The sequence below is a fragment of the Salmo salar genome, chromosome 10 (assembly GCF_965601325.2).
Source record: "Salmo salar chromosome 10, fSalSal1, whole genome shotgun sequence".
NCBI classification, from domain to species: domain Eukaryota; kingdom Metazoa; phylum Chordata; class Actinopteri; order Salmoniformes; family Salmonidae; genus Salmo; species Salmo salar.
The window spans coordinates 17,192,034-17,212,220 of NC_138300.1; the positions used below are offsets into that span (position 1 = coordinate 17,192,034).

The window sequence follows — 20,187 nt, forward strand, 5'->3', positions numbered from 1 at the left end:
CGCCATTGTTTTCATTTTCCAGCGTGAGAAAACTATGTGCTAATCTTACTTTCATCCGAAGAAAATACATTCCTGTCTGCACTCCTTTCATGTGTTCGTCACATTATGTATTGAGCTTTGCAGTTCCCCTCTAGACCTGGCGTGCGGCGGAAAATCAACTTGGAGGAAAATAAACTTGAATATGCCTTTGAAATACAGTATATGGTTAAAATACATTGAAATATTGACACATTGACATTGACTGATATATTTAATTATTGAAAGAAGCATTGCAAAATTATCTTACAATAGCTGATACATTATGTAGTATGTAATATTATATAGTAGGCTAAAATGGTGCATTTTGGTGCAGCTGACCTGCACCTATATTCTTCAGCTGCTGTTAGAAATTAGAATTCATCATCTGACATCATCATTCTGTTTGGAGGCTGTTTGTGGACCTTTCAGTGTCATGTAGAGCTGTGAACAAAGAGAACTGTAGTCACAGAAAACAATGGAAGACAGCAAGGGCAATAAACAACAAGCCTAATATGAGCCAACGCGCTGACATCTGTTGGGGGAGAGATGACCCCCATCAAAATACGCCAAGGGAAGAGAGCAAATATTGGCATAAACAAGGGTCCTGAAGGTGGTCCTGAATGTTGTTTTGCTGTACCCCCAGATAATATTCTAGGGGACAGTTCAAAGAGTTGTGCACAGAACACCACAGCACTGCAGCTATAATGAACTGCTTTGGACTCGCCCTCCTCTGAAGTTACATTGATATCCATGAAGCCCTTTTGGGGCACCCGGCGGAGTCAACAAAACACACACACTCCACTCCCCTCGTCCCTGGACATCACGCCACCTTTGCTGAATAAAACCCGAGTGGCACCGGGGTGTCATACGGTGTGCTATCAGGGAGCTGCTTAAAACGTGTCTCTGGCAGGGTTGGGCACAATTCAGAATTTTGGAATTGACTCCTATTCCACTCAGTCATAGAACATGAGAGTTTAATTGAATCTGATACCAGATACCAAAGAATGTATCACATTTCTCTAGAAACAATGTTCATATACGTTTTTAACCTTAGTGCTTAGAATAGCCAATTATATTTCCACCAATCATTTCATTTGTTTGGCTTCTTTTTGAAGGCCTCAACTTTAGGCTTAAACTAATGCATTCTGGGAAATGTAGCATTTCCGCCATATTGAACAAAGGTTAAGTGATTAATAACTTTGAATATTTGCATACAGGATTTGTTTTCCTTGATCATTCATTTTAAGAGTTTGTCCTGAAAAACTATTGTTTCAACAATATTTTATATGCATCTTTATAACAACATGTTCAATGATTTATGTTTATATTTGTATAGACTACACCTAATATAGAATAGAAGTATCACGGCTAAGGCTAAAACCCAGAGGCAGACACAGGAGGCGTATAGTACGAGTCTCAGAGTTTATTATAATACAAGGGGCAGGCAAAAGGTAAGTCAAAGCAGGCAAAAAGTCGTAATCCAAATCAGTCAGGAAACAGGAGACAAAGGGCTGTGAAACAGGGGTTTAATTCTAGATACATGGAAAGTGGGATGTATGCAGAGGGTGCGCGGCAACAGAAGGCGGACAGCAGAGGGGCTAAGGACCTTAGAGATGGGGAATGGGGCCGAGAAAACGGGGGGGGGGGGGGGGGAGTTTGCGGGGCTCCACCCGTAGGGCCAGATCCCGAGTGGAATGCCATACCCTCTGCCCAAGACAGTAGAGGGGAGCAGGGGTCCGGTGGTGGTCCGCCTGTCGTCTATACCTGGAAGTGATCTTGAGAAGAGCGACCCGAGCTCTCTTCCAGGTATGGTGGCAGCGACAGACAAACATATGGGCAGAAGGAATGCTGACCTCTTCCTCTTGATCCGAGAAGAGCGGGGGCTGATATCACAGGAAACACTAAAAAGGCGAGAGACTCATAGCAGAACAGGGAAAGGTGTTGAGGGCATATTCCACCCACACGAGTTGCTGGCTCCAGGTGGTGGGATTTGTGGAGATGAGGCAACGAAGAGTCATCTCCAGGTCCTGATTGGCTCGCTCCGACTGGACCCGTTAGACTAGGGATGAAAACCAGAGGACAGGCTGGCCGACGATTCAATGAAGGTGCAGAACGCCTTCCAGATCCGGGATGAGAACTGAGGACCGCATTCGGAAGTCCATGGATCCGGAAGATGTGCTGCACCATGAGCTGGGCCGTCTCCTTAGCTGAGGGCAACTTAGGAAGGGGGATAAAATGGGCAGGGCGGTGGTGTGGATACCCGTGACGAAGTCCAAGGATATATGGGACCAGGGGCGATGAGAAACAGGGAGTGGTTGAAGGAGGCCAGCCGGAGCTTACCGTGGAGGGAAGGGACGGATGGATTAAGATGGGAATGTAGTGATTTGCTGCTTGAGGTCTGAGAATGCCCAGTCAGCTGCTGGAGACCATATGAATGGAACCTTGGGAGAGTTGAGTGCAGAGAGTGGGGAAGCAAGGTTCCTGTAGTCGAAACAATGGTAGAAATGAGCAAACCCCAGGATGCGTTGCAGCTGCAGTCTGGATGTGGGTTGAGGCCAATCCACCACCGCTCTCACCTTGTCAGGGTCCGTCTGAAGATCCCTTCAGCGATGACGTATCCTAGGAAGTAGATGGTGGAGCAATGGAACTCACATTTCTCCGCCTTCACGAAAAGCTGGTTCTCCAGGAGACACTGGAGGACCTGTCGGACATGGAGGATGTGCTCTGAGCTGACCGGGAATAAATGAGGATGATGTCGAGGTAGACAAACACAAATCAGTTCAATATGTCATGTAGCACATCATTGTCCAGGGCCTGGAACACTGTGGGAGCGTTGGTCAGTCCGAAAGGCATCACCAGGTACTCGTTGCGCCCGCTAGCCGTGTTAAAGGCTGTCTTCCACTCGTCACCTTCCCATATCCGAACCAGATGGTAAGCGTTCCGAAGGTCCAACTTGGAGAAGATGACCGCCCCCTGGAGAGGCTCAAAAGCTGAGGAGATGAGTGGTAGCGGGTAACAGTTTTTAAACATAATGTCATTAAGACCCCGGTAGTCGATACACGGACGCAGGGTCTTGTCCTTCTTCTCCACAAAGAAGAACCCTGCGCCGGCGGGGGAGGAAGATGGACGCATAATCCCTGCAGCGTGAAAGTCCTCAAAATACCCTTCCATCGCTTTGGTCTCCGGACCCGACAGGGAATAAAGTTGCCCCCGAGGTGGTGCAGTACCCGGGAGAAGGTCGATAGCACAGTCGTAGGGCTGATGCGGAGGAAGAGATGTGGCGTAGGCAGATTTGAAAACCTCCCGTAAGTCCTGGTACTCTGCGGAAATTGCGAAGAGATCCGAGGCTTTACCCAAGCCAGCAGACTTCACGGGGCAGGCTGTACCTGCTTCAGAGAATGTGCATGGCAAAACTGACTCCAACCAAGGATGGAACCCGTAGCCAAGTCGGTTAGGGGATTGTGCCTCTGGAGCCATGAAAACCCCAAAACCATGGGTACATAAGGAGACTCCAGGAGCAGAAACTCCATAGACTGATGCCTCACACTCACAGCTGTATAGGAACCGTATTGTGGGTGACTCTGCCAAAAGAGCGCCCATCCAGCGCTCTGACGTCCATCGGGATGAAAAGGGGTTGAGTGAAGATACCCAGCTCCAACACCAGGGTACTGTCCATAAAGCTCTCGTCGGCCCCAGAGTCAATGATGGATTTGGACTCCCCACAACAGGGTAGCATAGAGGGGGTTACGATTGAAAACGGTCCTTGCGGCTCACCAGTGTACTCATACTTACTGATGAGCCTGGTTTTTTAATTTGCAGGTAGATAAGAAATGTCCCATAGCTCCACAATACAGACAGCTCTTGGTGTTTAGTCTGTGTAACCACTCAGCAGGAGACAATCTATCCCTACCCAGTTGCATGGGCTCTGGAGGAGACGAGTCGACAGCCCTCTGTGATTTCCAAGAGAACCTGGGTGACATCGGATTCACTCAGAAATGTAGACTTCTGGGGTTTCCGGGATTCCTCGGAGGTGAGATGGAAATCGAGGACAAGCAAGGGCAATAGAGAACAGACTCCCTGTCCCTCTACATTCCCATATGGTCGGATGGTCAAGGCTGTGAGGGAGTTGAGGTCCATGGGCAACTCCCGGGCTGCGAGCTCGCCTTTAATCACCTCCAATAATCCGTGAAGGAACGCATCAAACAGGGCTGCCGGGTTCCAGGCACTCTCAGAAGGCGAGGTCAGTACAGGTGCATCAAAGCTGGGACAGAGAAACCGAAAACAGCTTTTATCTGAAGGCCATCAGATTGTTAAATAGCCATCACTAGAACATTAGAGGCTGCTGCCCTATATACTTGAAATCATTGGCCACTTTATTAATGGAAAACTAATCACTTTAATAATATTTAAATATTTTGCATTCCTCATCTCATATGTATATACTGTATTCTATTCTATTCTACTGTATCTTAGTGTATGCTTTTCTGACATTGCTCATCCAAATATTGATATATTCTTAATACCATTCCTTTACTTAGATTTGTGTGTATTGTTGTGAAATTGTTAGATATTTCTTGTAAGCTATTACTGCACTGTTGGAGCTAGAAACGCAAGCATGTCACTCCACCCACAATAGCATCTGCTGAACATGTGTATGTGACCAATAAAATGTGATTACATTTGATTTGTGTGCCTTTCCAAATCTTGTCCAATCAGTTGAATTTACCACAGGTGGACTCCAATCAAGTTGTAGAAACATCTCAAGGAGGATCAATGGAAACAGGATGTACCTGAGCTCAATTTCGTGTCTCATAGTAAAGGGTCTGAATACTAATGTAAATAAGGTATTTAGGTTGTTTATTAATAATAAATGTACAAAAACAATTGAAAACCTGTTGCCACTTTGGCATTATGTGGTATTGTGTGCAGATTGATGAGGGGGGAAAATGATTTAATCCATTTTAGAATATGGCTGTAACATAACAAAATGTGGAAAATGTCAAGGGGTCTGAATACTTTCTGAATGCACTGTATATTAAGTACATTGAGAAAATGAAAAGCTTGATATTTTGATATTGTCAGTTCCCTATTTGGAGTCTATAGTCCAATTGAAAGTCCTTCAACAGTCTTTTCTCTTTGTTACAATACTGAATAAGTCTCCATTACTGCCTTATGTAAGTCTAATGAAGACAGCTAGTCTGCTATGTACAGTACATTCGGAAAGTATTCAGACCCCTTGACTTTTTCCACATTTTGTTACGTTACAGCCTTATTCTAAAATGTATTACATTATTCGTTTTTTAGCAAATTTATAAAACAATTCAGACCCTTTACTCAGTACTTTGTTGAAGCACATTTGGCAGCCTTGAGGCTTCTTGGGTATGACCCTTCTGTCTCTGAGCTCTATGTACAATTCCTTCAACTTCATGGCTTGGTTTTTGCTCTGACATGCACTGTCAACTGTGGGACCTTATATAGACAGGTGTGTGCCTTTCCAAATCATGTCCAATCAATTGAATTTACCACAGGTGTACTCCAATCAAGTTGTAGAAACATCTCAAAGATGATCAATGGAAACAGGATGCACCTCAGCTCAATTTCGAGTCTCATATCAAAGGGTCTGAATACTTATGTAAATAAGATATTTCTATTTTTAGTACATTTGAAAAATGTCTCAAATGAAATATTGAATCCATTTTAGAATAAGGCTGTAACATGACAAAATGTGGAAAAAGTCAAGGGGTCTGACTACTTTCTGAATGCACTGTATGTCATCCTGTGTGTGGTTACAATTGAGAACATAATTTGCTACAAAATACAGGCTTTGCATGTCTGCTGAACTGCCCCAGTGCCCTTTAAATATAAAAGTCATTCATTCATATTTCTTTCTATCCAGTAGGCTACATATTGCTCTCTTGCACACAACGCAAATGTTGAGATGCACACAAACACACAGACACACAAAGCAGATACAGATACTCCGTATTGGAAAGGAATGTCAAGCTCTCTTGCTCGAGACAAAACATTTTGCGACCGTGGACGTTTCTATCTGCACACAAATTGCCTGACATTCCCAATGAGGTACAACGACAACAACAATGGCGATGCTATGTCTTCCAATGCCACTGTCGAGCTTCCAGAGACAAATGTTTTGCAACCTGGCAGTCTACAATTCTGAGATGTTGTTGTGATCGCCTGGATGCCAGCCAATGTGGAATATGATAGGTTAAATATATAAAACAGGGAAAGCAACTTCCTCCTGGCAACCTTGACAACCTGGCCTGGCGACATCTCCTCTCATGTGTACGTGCCACTCTGCTACGTTTCCTGATTGGCCCTGTTGGCTTCCTGTCTCTCGTGTAGAGCAGATAAAGACAGAGGGCAGGGAAAGTAATAACACTTTGTAGCTTCGTTGTGACGCTACAGTGTACCAACACAGTGCTACATTGGATGCCTGAAAGGTGTTTATTTGGACCAAAACCTTGACCATGAGGTTGAGTTTGTTTGTCTTTCCGTGTCTGCCGTGCATAATCAGCCAAGATTTTGGGCTTGTTGGCTGGTTGTTTACAATATCTCTGGCAGTTAATACGTGAAATTCACATGATAATTAAAGCAATACACACACACTCACACAGAATGCTGTCAGGCTGCCACTACACTATGACTAACCAATATAACAATTGAGAAAACACACTCGGACAGACACAACAGAAAACCCCAGGACAGTGACGAGAAGAAAAGTCAGTCTTTACAGTAAGCCCCAACATATTCCTTTAATGGGAAATGAGAGACTCCTGCTGTACATTCCCCTCTTCCTCTTCGTTCTGCTAAACACTCAGTGCAGATCCCATTATGTGAGGACGAGCTGACATGAAGACACACAAGGCAGTCCAGTGTGCTGCCGACGTCCCGAATCTCAAGCTCTATTCCTAATTGCTCCATGAGGAATTTGCCTAACAGCAGACCACAGCATCATTCCAATGGGAGAATCCCCCTTCTCTTCTCTTGACACACTGGGCAGACAGACACCAAGTAAGAGGAGTCAATCCCCTGTTTGTTGATGATACAGTTGAAGTCGGAAGTTTATGTACACCTTAGCCAAATACATTTCAACTCAGTTCTTCACAATTCTTGACATTTAATCCTCGTAAAAATTCCCTGTCTTAGGTCAGTTAGGATCACCACTTCAGTTTAAGAATGTGAAATGTCAGAATAATAGTAGAGAGAATGATTTATTTCAGCTTTTATTTCTTTAATCACATTCCCAGTGGGTCAGAAGTTCGCATACACTCAATTAGTATTTGGTAGCATTGCATTTAAAGTGTTTAACTTGGGTCAAAAGTTTCGGGTAGCCTTCCACAAGCTTCCCACAATAAGTTGGGTGAATTTTGGTCCATTCCTACTGACAGAGCTGGTGTAACTGAGTCAGGTTTCTAGGCCTCCTTGCTCACACACGCTTTTTCAGCTCTGCCACAAATTCTCTATAGGATTGAGGTCAGGGCTTTGTGATGACTTTGTTGTCCTTAAGCCATTTTGCCACAACTTTGGAAGTATGCTTGGGGTCATTGCCCATTTGGAAGACCCATTTGCGACCAAGCTTTAACTTCCTGACTGATGTCTTGAGATGTTGCTTCAATAAATCCACATCATTTTCCTCCTCATGATTCCATCTATTGTGTGAAGTGCACCAGTTCCTCCTGAGGCAAAGCACCCCCACAACATGATGCTGCCACCCCGTGCTTCACGGTTGGGATGGTGTTCTTCAGCTTGCAAGCCTCCCCCTTTTTCCTCCAAACATAACGATGGTCATTATGGCCAAACAGGTCTATTTTTATTTCATCAGACCAGAGGACATTTCTCCAAAAGGTACGATCTTTGTCCCCATGTCCAGTTGCAAACCGTAGTCTGGCTTTTTTATGGTGGTTTTGAAGCAGTGGCTTCTTCCTTGCGGAGAGGCCTTTCAGGTTATGTCGATATATGACTCGTTTCACTGTGGATATAGATACTTTTGTACCCGTTTCCTCCAGCATCTTCACAAGGTCCTTTGCTGTCGTTCTGGGATTGATTTGCACTTTTCACACCAAAGTATGTTCATCTCTAGGAGACAGAACGCGTCTCCTTCCTGAGCGGTATGACGGCTGCGTGGTCCCATGGTGTTTATACTTGCGTACTATTGTTTGAACAGATGAACTTGGTACCTTCAGGCGTTTGGAAATTGCTCCCAAGGATGAACCAGACTTGTAGAAGTCTTTTTATCTGAGGTCTTGGCTGATTTCTTTTGATTTTCCCATGATGTCAAGCAAAGAGGCACTGAGTTTGAAGGCATTTCTTGAAATACATCCACAGGTACACCTCCAATTGACTCAAATTATGGAAATTAGTCTATCAGAAGCTTCTAAAGCCATAACATCGTTTTATGGAATTTTCCAAGTTTTTTAAAGGCACAGTCAACTTAGTGTATGTAAACTTCTGACCCACTGGAATTGTGATACAGTGAATTATAAGTGAAATAATCTGTCTGTAAACAATTGTTGGAAAAATGACTTGTGTCATGCACAAGGTAATGTCCTAATCGACTTGGCAAAACTATAGTTTGTTAACAAGAAATGGTTTAAAAACAAGTTTTAATGACTCCAACCTAAGTGTATGTAAACTTCTGACTTCAACTGTGTGCCATAACCGCTTATTGCAATTTGTCAAGACAACATATATCAAATGTTTTGCCTTGCGTGTCAAGCCACCAACTCACCACCGGCACCAGCCAGGGCCTGTCCCAATAGGTTTGGTGAGAGATGGAAACGTCTATTTCGGTCAGGTTTTGAAACTGGCTGTTTTTATGAATTTGTTATCCTTGATGGCCTGTCTAATTAATAACACCATCTTGGTATTCTGTTTCCTCTTTCACTGCAGATTGTAGGCCTACTAGGTCACATATGCTGTTTCCTGTGAAGGAGTTTATAATGCATCTACCTCACACAAGATATTGAAGGTTTTGTTTCGTAAACCAGTCACAGATGGAGTTTTGATAAGACCAAGAAATCAAGTCAGAAACTCTGTAGCAGGCCACTGCTATCCTTCCATCCTGTTCTTGTATGTATTAAACAATTGTAAGACCCCAACATCTGCCAAAGGCTGCAGGAATAGCCAGAAAAGCTAAATTGTAACTGTACAATGTAAAAATATACACCCACTACCACTTAACAATTATTGTTTTCATGGCCTGATGCCTGAGTAAGAGAAGTGTTCTTCAGATGAACCATGCCCGCAGTGCTGCCTGGGCACACAAAACTACTGTACATGATGTTCCAAAAAAAGACAGTAGAATGTAGCAGAACAAAAAGAAAATTCATGAGGTTTCAGGTTACCTGGACCTTTAAGTTTGGTCAAAGATATTCAATTCCCATTATGGTTCAAATGTGTGGATGTTGAAAAAGTTAAACGTGACCGAATTTCTTTTCACCAGAATTCCCCTGCCCAGTCATGTTTCTTAAGCACGTCAACGAGTAGCTGTTGAAAAGGAAGCTTTAATATCCTCTTCTTGAGATGGCACTCAATCATCTATTCAAATAGAATGAGGTAAATTAAGAAATGAGTTGACAGAAAACACAAAAATCTGTGTCAGTGTTTTTATTAGAAACAAGAATTACAAAAACTTTGGCAAGTTCTGTGAATCAACAATGGCATTTGTATAAAATACATTCCATTTAAGGTGTGTGCTGCACTGAGCATGACACCAAAGCTGCGTTGCTGACCTGAAGCCACCATTCTCTCCACTATTTGGAAATGAGGTCAAAGTCCTCAGTAATTTCTTGGAATGTTCTTTTGTACACTTCAAAGTGACATCAACGTAAGGCTTAATGTAACGCTGAACAAATGTTCTGCAGACATTTATAAACATCAAGGCACAGGCATCTGGGTTGAGACAAACGCACAAACCACATGGCTCAGCCATTTCCTCTTTAGCTGCTTCTAAAACAAATCATTTGAGCCTGAAGCAGCTTCAAAACAGACTCACACGTTTCTTCCTCTTATCATTGTTGTGAACGGTCATAAATCAGTACTAGTCTCTACTTGAGAAGACACTATGCATAGGTTTGTGCTAAAGAACTAGCTTTTACGCAACCCCAATTCCTCTTGAATTCATCCACATACAAAGAAATTCACTTAGTTTCTTCATCCAGTACTGTTATAGTAACATTCAGAATACGTTGAACAGCTCCATACAGAGGATAGCTGCTGCATCAGTCGCTCACGCAATCATTTCAGTTCATTTGCAGATACGGCAGGCTTTCCCTTTTGCATAGTATTACCTGTGCACATCGGCTTAATATCTAAACCTGCTGACTCAACTCCTCTTCACCAAACCATGACTTCTCGGAAAAAGTGCTTACTTGAAACTCATTTACTTGACTATCAGTAGAAGTAGTCATGGGAACATCATGATTGAGTCATCATACATAACGCAGGTTGACATCTAGGCTATATGTTACAAGGCAAAGGGGAGTTAGGTATTACAGATGCCTCAACATCAAGCCAGCTGATTACTTCTTCATATCACATAGCATTCTTTAAGGTTTTAGGTATCATCTCCAACTCTCCCCCTTACAAAAATCAAGTGATTCTCCCCCAATATTTCCTCAAATTCCATAAAAAACACAAAACATTTATTGTGTGGGAATCATTGATTGGCAGGAGGGGCTCCGTTTCCTCATCCAGAGCCAAAATCACTTTGGAGGACAGGAGCCATGGGACAAGTTATTTCCTTTTGTTGCTCAACATAACATGTCCATCTTTCTTTTTTAAAAAAGGGCTTCCTCCACAACCAGGTCCTGTCGTCTCCATCTCCTCTTCCACCTTCTCAGCGGTACTCTTAGTCCCTACTAACAACAGAGGTCACATCTTGGGACTGGGTAGCCAGTTTCGGATAGTAATCCAGGAGAAGACAAATCACTTCGCGCAATTAAGTCGGGTCATCGCGTGACGCTCAAGTGGTTGGTTCAACACGTCATGCAGCGACGTCTCATGTTGAGGGGCTGAGGGTTTGGGTCGACCTGCAGGCGCAAAACAAAGGTATACGTTTCAATAAGGCACATTGGGTCATGAAGTGTAGAGTTCAGTTAAATCACAGAGTATTCTAAGTGGTGCTAGCTCACCTCGCAGTACACCGGAGGGGGTCGGAAGCGGAACTCCTGGACAAAGGCCCTAAGTGGGTGCTCCATGATCCCACTGAGGTCCTCCTCAGGACGGTGGGCCATAGTGTTCTGCTCAGCCTCCTCATCAGTCACCACAGAGCTGTAGTCAGGAGGAGCTGTATGGGGGAGGGAAAGAGGGGACAGATGAGTCAACTATTTTCCCTAAGGTTGGAGATTTCCAGGGGGTTTGGCATTTAGCTTTGGGGAACATGTTAAGTCTTGTTTACAATGAGACAGACACTTACGCTCAGGCTGCTCAGGGATGGCCATGCGGAGCCATTCCAGGTTGACACTGTACTGGCTGCTGACGCTAGAGGTGCGGCTGCCGAAGGGATGCAGGGGGATGGTGCCCATCACCAGCGGCAGCTCCAGGCACAACTTAGAGGTCCCAGGAACATCCACACATACCTAAGTGGTGGAGTGGGGAGAAAGCTTTTAGAACTACAGTAACATGGACTCTTCAGTAGGGGTAAAACCACTAACGACTGAACTCTAATTAGCTTTTCATTATCAATAAGACATACACTCAACAAGGAAAACCTAATAAACGTGAATTAAGTGCTTTCCATTCTCTGTCTAGGGAGTGAACTCACCCTGAGCATGTATTCCACTTTGATGACGCGGCACTGCAGGATGGAGGGCCCAACGGGTGGGATCTTGATGGCGCGGCCATGCCAGGTCTCCCTACGCTGGGCTCCCACCACGTCGCCACTAAGCGTGGCCACCACCGCCCGCTTCTGCTTCATGGTGCCCCGGGCGAGGAACGTCTGCGTCTGTGTGATGTAGGCCTTGGGCACCACAGAGCGTGAGGTGGCATTGTCAAACTCAGCAAAGACAGGAATCACCTCACCTGGAAGATGGAGAATAGAGGCTGCGTCATTACATTTGGTTCAGTTAAAAACAGTTATAAGTATTTGCTTAGTTCAGGCCACTAGGGTTAAAGGATATGGTTGGTTCTTACCTGGTGTGTAACCTTTACGATCGATCTTGGCAGTTATTGACACCTGTCCAAAGTTGTGGTACCAAACCCGTGCCATCTTGTCTTTACTGCCAGCTTGGGGGGCCAATAATGCTGGTGTGTTGATGTCAATGGGCTCAATGACTGTGAACTCCTTCTTGATCTTCCTCACTGTAGCCCAGGGCCTGTGCAGCTTCACCTTCACCCAGTAGCGGACGCTGCCATGCTTGCCTTCGAAAGATGTTACCAGTGTCCTGTTAAAGTAAAACATCAATTGATTAGACCTTAGTTGTTCTTTAGTAAGATGTGATGATATCATAGGCCCAAATCAAATGCAATCAACATTTGCAATCAACACAGTGCATTACTGTATGCTAATACTGAACCGAAACCATTCATTCCAGAAGGGGATACTTACTCGTCAGGCAACTGGAAACTAAATGGAAATTCATGTCTTCCAGCAGGGAGGAGGATGAGCTCGCCATTATCTGAAAATAAATTAATAAAACAAGCATTAAATGTTTTGTAACAACTTCTGATACATTCATTGATTACTGAAAGAGGGCCTTTTGCTTTCCAATGCTATGTACTACCTAAAATAAATATTGGATAAGTCACTGAGCTCAATTTTTCATTACAGTGAACTGCAACTGAAGTTACTCTTTTCTCCTCAAACAAGAGCACCATATTTATCCAATATTAAAACGTTAAGAGTGATTAAGTACCACCTTTCTCTATACTACTTGCAGGGGAGGTTCCTTTTCACTGTCCAGAGAACAGATTTTTGTCAACCCTGGAGCTCTTAAATGGGTATTTGCAGGCCCTTGATTTGTGGGTTAATTTGTTCAATGTTATATTATTTATGGCAGCACTGAGACAGAATCCCCTTTTAGAGTGAATCTAACTTGCATTGACAACACTTGGACCTTTAAAAAAAAAAAAAATAATAATTCAAAGCTAATAAATTATAACAAAATACAACCTCATGAGAGAAACCCCCCACAAAACGCACTTGTGTACAATAAAATACTTTTCTCTTGAGTGAAATTTGCTCGAGGTGGTTTGTCCGGAGAGTAACATAGCATGGAACACTACTGCTTACATTCAGAGAAAGAGTGAATGACTAACCTGCTTGCAAAAGCACTTCTCTTCGGTTGAGATATTCCACTTCGTCGCTGTAGTTTTGAGTATAAGCAGTACTAGACCCAGCCGAACGAGACTCGGTCCAATACACTTTAGCGAAACCTTCGGCGTGCAACTTCAACGACTCCACTTTACATTCCCCTGCGAGGTCCAAAACAACTTTTCCAGACACCACGTCCCCACTGCTGAAGACCGGAGGAGAGTCGATTTCTGGAGAGTCAAAGACGATGTCAAACTTTTTCAATTTGCCGAAAATCATCTTGAGGCGTGTTAATTCCAAATGGAATACTTTCGCTAAAATGCTCTTGTTCAAGTTGTCAAAAAAAAAACGTTGAATGTTTCAGTCGTCTCTTCACTGCCTTCTGGCTTGTCGCTACACAAAACTGTTGCAGTGGAGTCGGCCACAGCTCCTTTTTGCATGAAGTGAAAGGAGGCGGGATCTCCGAATTTATTACGTAAGGTGCCATGCATAGATTGTAGCAGGCTGACAAACATATTCCCTGGGCGTGGAGTGCTCCGAGCGAGCGGAGAAAACAGTGGTGATTGATGGTTACAGGTTCTTAGACAAAAACAGACTTAACTGAGCATGCCTGAAGACTGCAAAGATCCTCCCATTTGACAAAATAGTTTCACATTGTACTATCGTGCAAAGGTATTTATTTTCGCTTTAGCTCATGTCCATTTTTAACATTCTGTACATGCGGTCTATACGTTATTTCCAAGAAACAGAACATGCACAGCTTGCAAAATTGATTTTCTTAGACATGATGATGATTAGAAAAGTCTCTAACGCCCAGTATGAACGATCATGAAACATTTTTTTTACTATTTCATATAGCCTACCACTTCAAGTAAAAGCAATAATGAAAAAGTGAATGCGCATAAACATGAAAAGTACATTTAAGTACATCTGCTTGCAATACAAATACATCGATCATATCTTACAGAACATTTAGTTCCAGGCCCTCTAGATTGCAAAATCAGGGGTGAAATGATGTCCCAAAAAACAAAGTTGTTTACTTATTTGTTTCCTGAAAGTATGTGAGGGTTATATACTGCCTCCTGTGGTGTGAACGACACATGCAACAGCTGGGCTTTGTCATGGAATACAGACTAGTACCAGTACTGTGCAACTTTATGATATCAACCGCCTCCTGGTGGCTATATGAGAACTTAAAAAGTGTGTAATCAACTTCAGTGAGCTCTGACTCTAGACTTCCTGTAATTGCTGGGCCGATGAGATAAAAACCATGTATGCCTGCATGTCTGCACAAAGTATGATTTTGGACTTCTACACCCACGTTGTATCAAATAATGAATGGTCTGCAGCCTCATCACACTAACAAAGTTAACACCGTGTATATATGTGTTCAGAACAGACCTATCTTGGTAGAGTGCCAAGTTATGTATAGAAGGCTATAGCTATGTTTTTCGGGGGTCTGGCTTAAGGCACACAAACAGCAGGACTTAAGCCAGAGTGTATTCACACAAAGAATACATGAAAGACACAGTCTAGTTTATTGCAATGAACATGGACGGCATCTTTACACATTTATCAGACGACCAAAGACAGCTGCAGTATCAGTCTCAACATGAAATGTCTCAAAACCAAATCAACCAAACTAATGTCATGAAGGGAGTAAAACTATTCTGCAATTCTATCTGACCATGGGGAAAAAGCTACGTTTATATGACCTATGAAATGAGATAAGATGTCCACAGAATATGTTTACTCACATTGCTTTTATAATGAAATAGGACTGCACTTCACAAGCTATTTCCCAACTGACTTCCCATGATTAAAGATTCATTTGACAAATGCCTGCACCCTGAAGTCCCAGCCATTTAGGAATTATTAGTCAGACTCGAGGCAAATAGCAAAGGACTGTTGGGGTGTATTTCAACAACTTCCTGTAGAGGTTGTTAATCTAGCTGCTCCCACATGTTTTTGCCTTGTTACCTGAGAGACAGAGGCAGCATTCATTTTAAACCCCCACACCTTTTCAGGCTAGCAGCCGTCTTCGGTCTTTGCCTCTTCTTGGGTTTCTCCACTCACTTTTTCTTTCACTTTAGTTTATACATTCCAAAACCACTATTTACAGTCTAACAGTCATAATGAAAGAGAAAGTGTCAAAAACCCAAGAGCGAGACTCAGAAAGTAAATGGTCATGCTCCTTTTCTGATTAAACCTACAATAATCAAAACAAGTCCACAATCAAACCAAAATGTAGACATTTACTTTGGCTCTGTGAAGGAAAATATGAAGTTCTGTGAGATACCTGACTTGGTTAAATCAAAATACGTCAAGGTTTATCAGTATGATCAGCGCTTGACTTGGGCAGGAGTTCATCGGCGTTCAATACCCGGCACCTCAAATTTTCACTGCTTGAGTTCCTGCACCTCTTATAGATTATTATCTCAAAAGTATTGTGGAGTTCCTGCACCTAAATATAAACAGTACCGGCACACAAAATGAGTGCTGGCACCTATTTTATTCCAAGTCAAGCACTGAGTATGACATGTAAATTATGTTTTGAACACCATCCAATAAATAACTTCCTGTTATTCTCTGGGAAATGTATCATAATTAGCCTATCCACATATAAAAACTGGCCAACACTTATATTAAGCTGCCCCTCTGCTATACTAACTTTATGTAACCATGCAATTACTCAGCTGTACATGGTAGTTAGTGTAGTTACATGTTATAACATTAGCTAAATCCACTTTAATTTAACCTTGAGGTTAGAGAAGGCGGCCTGTCAAGAGGTCAGCAGCATGTACAGTACCAGTCAAAAGAATGGACACACCTACTCATTGCAGGGTTTTTCTTTAATTTGAATATTTTCTACATTGCAGAATAATAGTGAAGACATCAAACCTATGAAATAACACATATGATTTCATGTAGTAACCAAATAGATAAGTAGCCACCCTTTGCCTTGATGACAGCTTTGCACACTCTTGGCATTCTCTTAACCAGGACTTGAATGAGTAGGTGTCCAAACTTTTGACTGGTACTGTACATACAATGCAAATACAAACGCTCACACAGGACAAACAAGTGCAATGATGCAAATATCTCCAAGGTATCAGTACAATGTAAAGAGTGACCCAAAATACTTATATTTCAAACCAGGCTGTACGTTTTGTTGATACAATGACCCTATTGGTTGGCCTATTCGCCTCATTTATCTGGCAATTGTCCTAAAATATGCATCTGGTTTGGATTGGACACCGGCTCCGACACTTGTCGGATGTGGCAGGGCTTGCAAACTATTATAGACTACAAAGGGAAGCACAGCCGCGAGCTGCACAGTGACACGAGCCTACCAGACGAGCTAAATTACTTCTATGCTCGCTTTGAGGAAAGCAACACTGAAGCATGCATGAGAGCATCAGCTTTTTCCGGATGACTGTGTGATCACGCTCTCCGTAGCCGATGTGGGCAAGACCTTTGAACAGGTAAACGTTCACAAGGTCGCAGGGCCAGACGGATTACCAGGGCGTGTACGCCGAGCATGCGCTGACCAACTGGCAAGTGTCTTCACTGACATTATCAACCTGTCCCAGACTGAGTCTGTAATACCAACATGTTTCAAGCAGACCACAATAGTGCCTGTGCCCAAGAACACTAAGGTAACCGGCCGAAATTACTACTGACCCGTAGCACTCACGTCTGTAGCCATGAAGTGCTTTGAAAGGCTGGTCATGGCTCAAATCAACAACCATTATCCCAGAAACCCTAGACCCACTCCAATTTGCATACCGCCCCAACAGATCCATAGATGATGCAATCTCTATTGCACTCCACACTGCCCTTTCCCACTTGGACAAAAGGAACACCTATGTGAGAATGCTATTCTTTGACTACAGCTCAGCGTTCAACACCATAGCGCCTTCAAAGCTCATCACTAAGCTAAGGACCCTGGGACTAAACACCTCCCTCTGCAACTGGATCCTGGACTTCCTGACGGGCTGCCCCCAGGTTGCAAGGGTAGGTAACAACACATCTGCCACACTGATCCTCAACACGGGGGCCCCTCAGAGTTGTGTGCTCAGTCCCCTCCTGTACTCCCTGTTCACCCACGACTCCAACACCATCATTAAGTTTGCCGACGAGACAACAGTGGTAGGCCTGATCACCAACAATGATGAGACACCCTATAGGGAGGAGGTCAGAGACCTGGCCGTGTGGTGCCAGGATACCAACCTCTCCCTCAGCGTGATCAAGACAAAGGAGATGATTATGGACTACAGGAAAAGGAGGACCGAGCACGCTCCCATTTTCATCGACGGGGCTGTAGTGGAGCAGGTTGAGAGCTTCAAGTTAAGGTGTCCACATCACTAACAAACTATCATGGTCCATATACACCAAGACAGTCGTGAACAGGGCACGACAAAGCCTATTCCCCCTCAGGAGACTGAAAAGATTTGGCATGGGTCCTCAGATCCTCAAAAAGTTCTACAGCTGCACCATTGAGAGCATCCTGACTGGTTGCATCACTGCTCGGCCTCCGACCACAAGACACTACAGAGGGTAGTGCATACGACACAGTACATCACTGGGGCCAAGCTTCCTGCTTTCCAGGACCTCTATACCAGGCGGTGTCAGAGGAAGGCCCTAAAAATTGTCAAAGACTCCCTCAACCCTAGTCATAGACTGTTCTCTCTGCTACCACATGCAAGCTGTACCGGAGTGCCAAGTCTAGGTCCAAAAGGCTTCTTAATAGCTTCTACCCCCAAGCCATAAGACTCCTGAACAGCTACTCAAATGGCTACCCTGACTATTTGCATTGCCCCCCTCCCCCAACCCCTCTTTTACGCTGCTGTTTATCATCTATGCATAGTCACTTTAACTCTACCTACATGTACATATTACCTCAAGTAACTCGACTAACCTGTGACCCCACACATTGACTCTGTACCGGTACCCCCTGTATATAGCCTCGCTGCTGTTATCTTACTGCTGCTCTTCAATTATTTGTTATTTTTCTTTGTTGTTTTATTTTTTACTTATCTATTTTTATTTAACACTTATTTTTCTTAAAACAGCATTGTTGGTTAAGGCCTTGTAAGTAAGCATTTCACTGTAAGGTCTACACCTGTTGTATTCGGCGCATGTGATTTGATTGTCAAGGCAAGCCATGCATGCCAGCTGACTTTCTAGTGAAACATTAACTCCACCAGTCCTGCATTTATTTACCTGCCAGTCTGATGGCCTAGATCCAATCCCTAGAAGTACGTTGCTGCTACAAGTGAGCTTCATTCACACACAACAGAATTGTACATATTAAGTTCATGCTGTCAACTATTTTCCAGTCTGGTGTTATTCTACGGTGCCTCTAAGGAAGTCATTTTCTAATAGATTTGTGTTTTATGTTTTATAACCCAAAGTAGGGCCTGCGTCTTTAGTGTTTCCATATTTCCTGTGTCCTACAGTAAGCTTGGTCAAATCCAAGGTGCCCTACTTTTAGAGATGCATGCTTTTTACCATGCAATTAATTAGTTCCATTCATGGGCTCGAAATTAGAATTTTAATTTGGATAATTGCATGAATAGGAAATCAATAGATACTAATCCTTTTGAACATTTTAACATGGTTGAGATATAACAAAAATCCGTTGACAAATAACCAGTGTGATTTTTCCAGAAATGCAGAAGAATTACCTCGGATGAGATGTTGTCTCTTCCTAAAGTAGGTGATCTTGGAGGTGTAGTCGTTGTAAACTGCATTCATGCCCACACTGTGATCCTCAAGCCAGTGGGCAGTGGCAACCCCTCTTCCAATGACCTTCATGGAGTACACTTTCGTCTCCCTGTTGAGCTCTAAAACGACCTGTCCTGACACTATCTCGCCGCTGGCATACACAGCATCGTCCGGCTCGTCCAACTCCAGTTTAAAACGTTTAATTGTCTTGAAAGTCATTCTTTGGAGGGAAAATGTATGAATTATTACCACAAGAAAATGTAGCCCGTGACACAAATACCTGATGGAGCCGTGTTGTTTGTGAAAAGAAAACATGAATTGTGCATAATCACACGGACCTGCCTATACTAAATGTTACCGTTTTTGAATGAAATAATTCACACCAGCAGACCAAAGTTCTGTCAAAGAACACAAACCAAACCTACCTTCAAAACATGGGATGGTGGATTTGAGTTCTTCACTGTAATATTTATATTGTTACAATGTTTCTACCACATAATTTCTATGCTCAAGTACGAATGGGTTTTTCTTTAACATACACAAACAAGAAAAAAGCACATGCGAGTCACGCCGTCCACTAGTGTTTACGAGTGTGGCCAGAAAGCGACCACTGTTTTCAGTGCCTGGAAATTCATTGGTTTACGAGATGATTCGCTACAGAGATTACTGTCCCCTCCCTCCGGGCTACATGAGTGCACTAACTTCCGTGTCTAATGTTTTCATGATTTCTCAGCCTTTTGGGTATACATCGATAAGATATAATGCATTGGATGCGTAAGATATCAATGCATGGAATAAATCAAATACAATATATTTAATAGTTGCAGGTATATATATATTGATGAAAATATAGTGTGAACATGGAATATTTTCCCATATTCTATCGGATAGTAATTGTGCATTCACTAAAATTGTTGAATAATCAGGGCTACCGGATTCACATGCACAAAACACAGGATCATATAGCTTACTTTACACACACATAAACACCTAATGTCAATATTAGAGGTCAATTATGGGTAACCACATGGATGCAAAGTGTTGTTAAACAAAGATTGAAATGAAATTGATGCTGAAATACTGATAGTCATAGACTTGAAGTTGGATACAAGGCCAGCTCCAGGCATACTCAGCGTCCGCTTCACGTCATACATTACAACACACAA

The 20,187-nt window shown here is 43.1% G+C and overlaps 2 protein-coding genes across 2 annotated transcripts; both read right to left on the reverse strand.

The window, feature by feature from the left end:
• Positions 1–239: 239 nt before the first annotated feature.
• Positions 240–19,645, reverse strand: arrd3 (Arrestin domain-containing protein 3). The gene is given in 3 exon segments (NM_001141136.1): positions 240–459; positions 18,982–19,241; positions 19,447–19,645. Coding segments are annotated over 2 exon segments (306 nt in total). The 5' UTR covers position 19,241; positions 19,447–19,645; the 3' UTR covers positions 240–412.
• LOC106613622 (arrestin domain-containing protein 2) lies at positions 9,631–14,032 on the reverse strand. The gene is made up of 7 exons (XM_014216073.3): positions 13,297–14,032; positions 12,587–12,656; positions 12,172–12,422; positions 11,804–12,060; positions 11,456–11,618; positions 11,172–11,326; positions 9,631–11,069 (listed from the first exon to the last, which is right to left on the reverse strand). Exons 1-7 carry the CDS (start codon positions 13,568–13,570, stop codon positions 11,016–11,018), a joined length of 1,224 nt encoding a protein of 407 aa, XP_014071548.2. The 5' UTR covers positions 13,571–14,032; the 3' UTR covers positions 9,631–11,015.
• Positions 19,646–20,187: the final 542 nt, after the last annotated feature.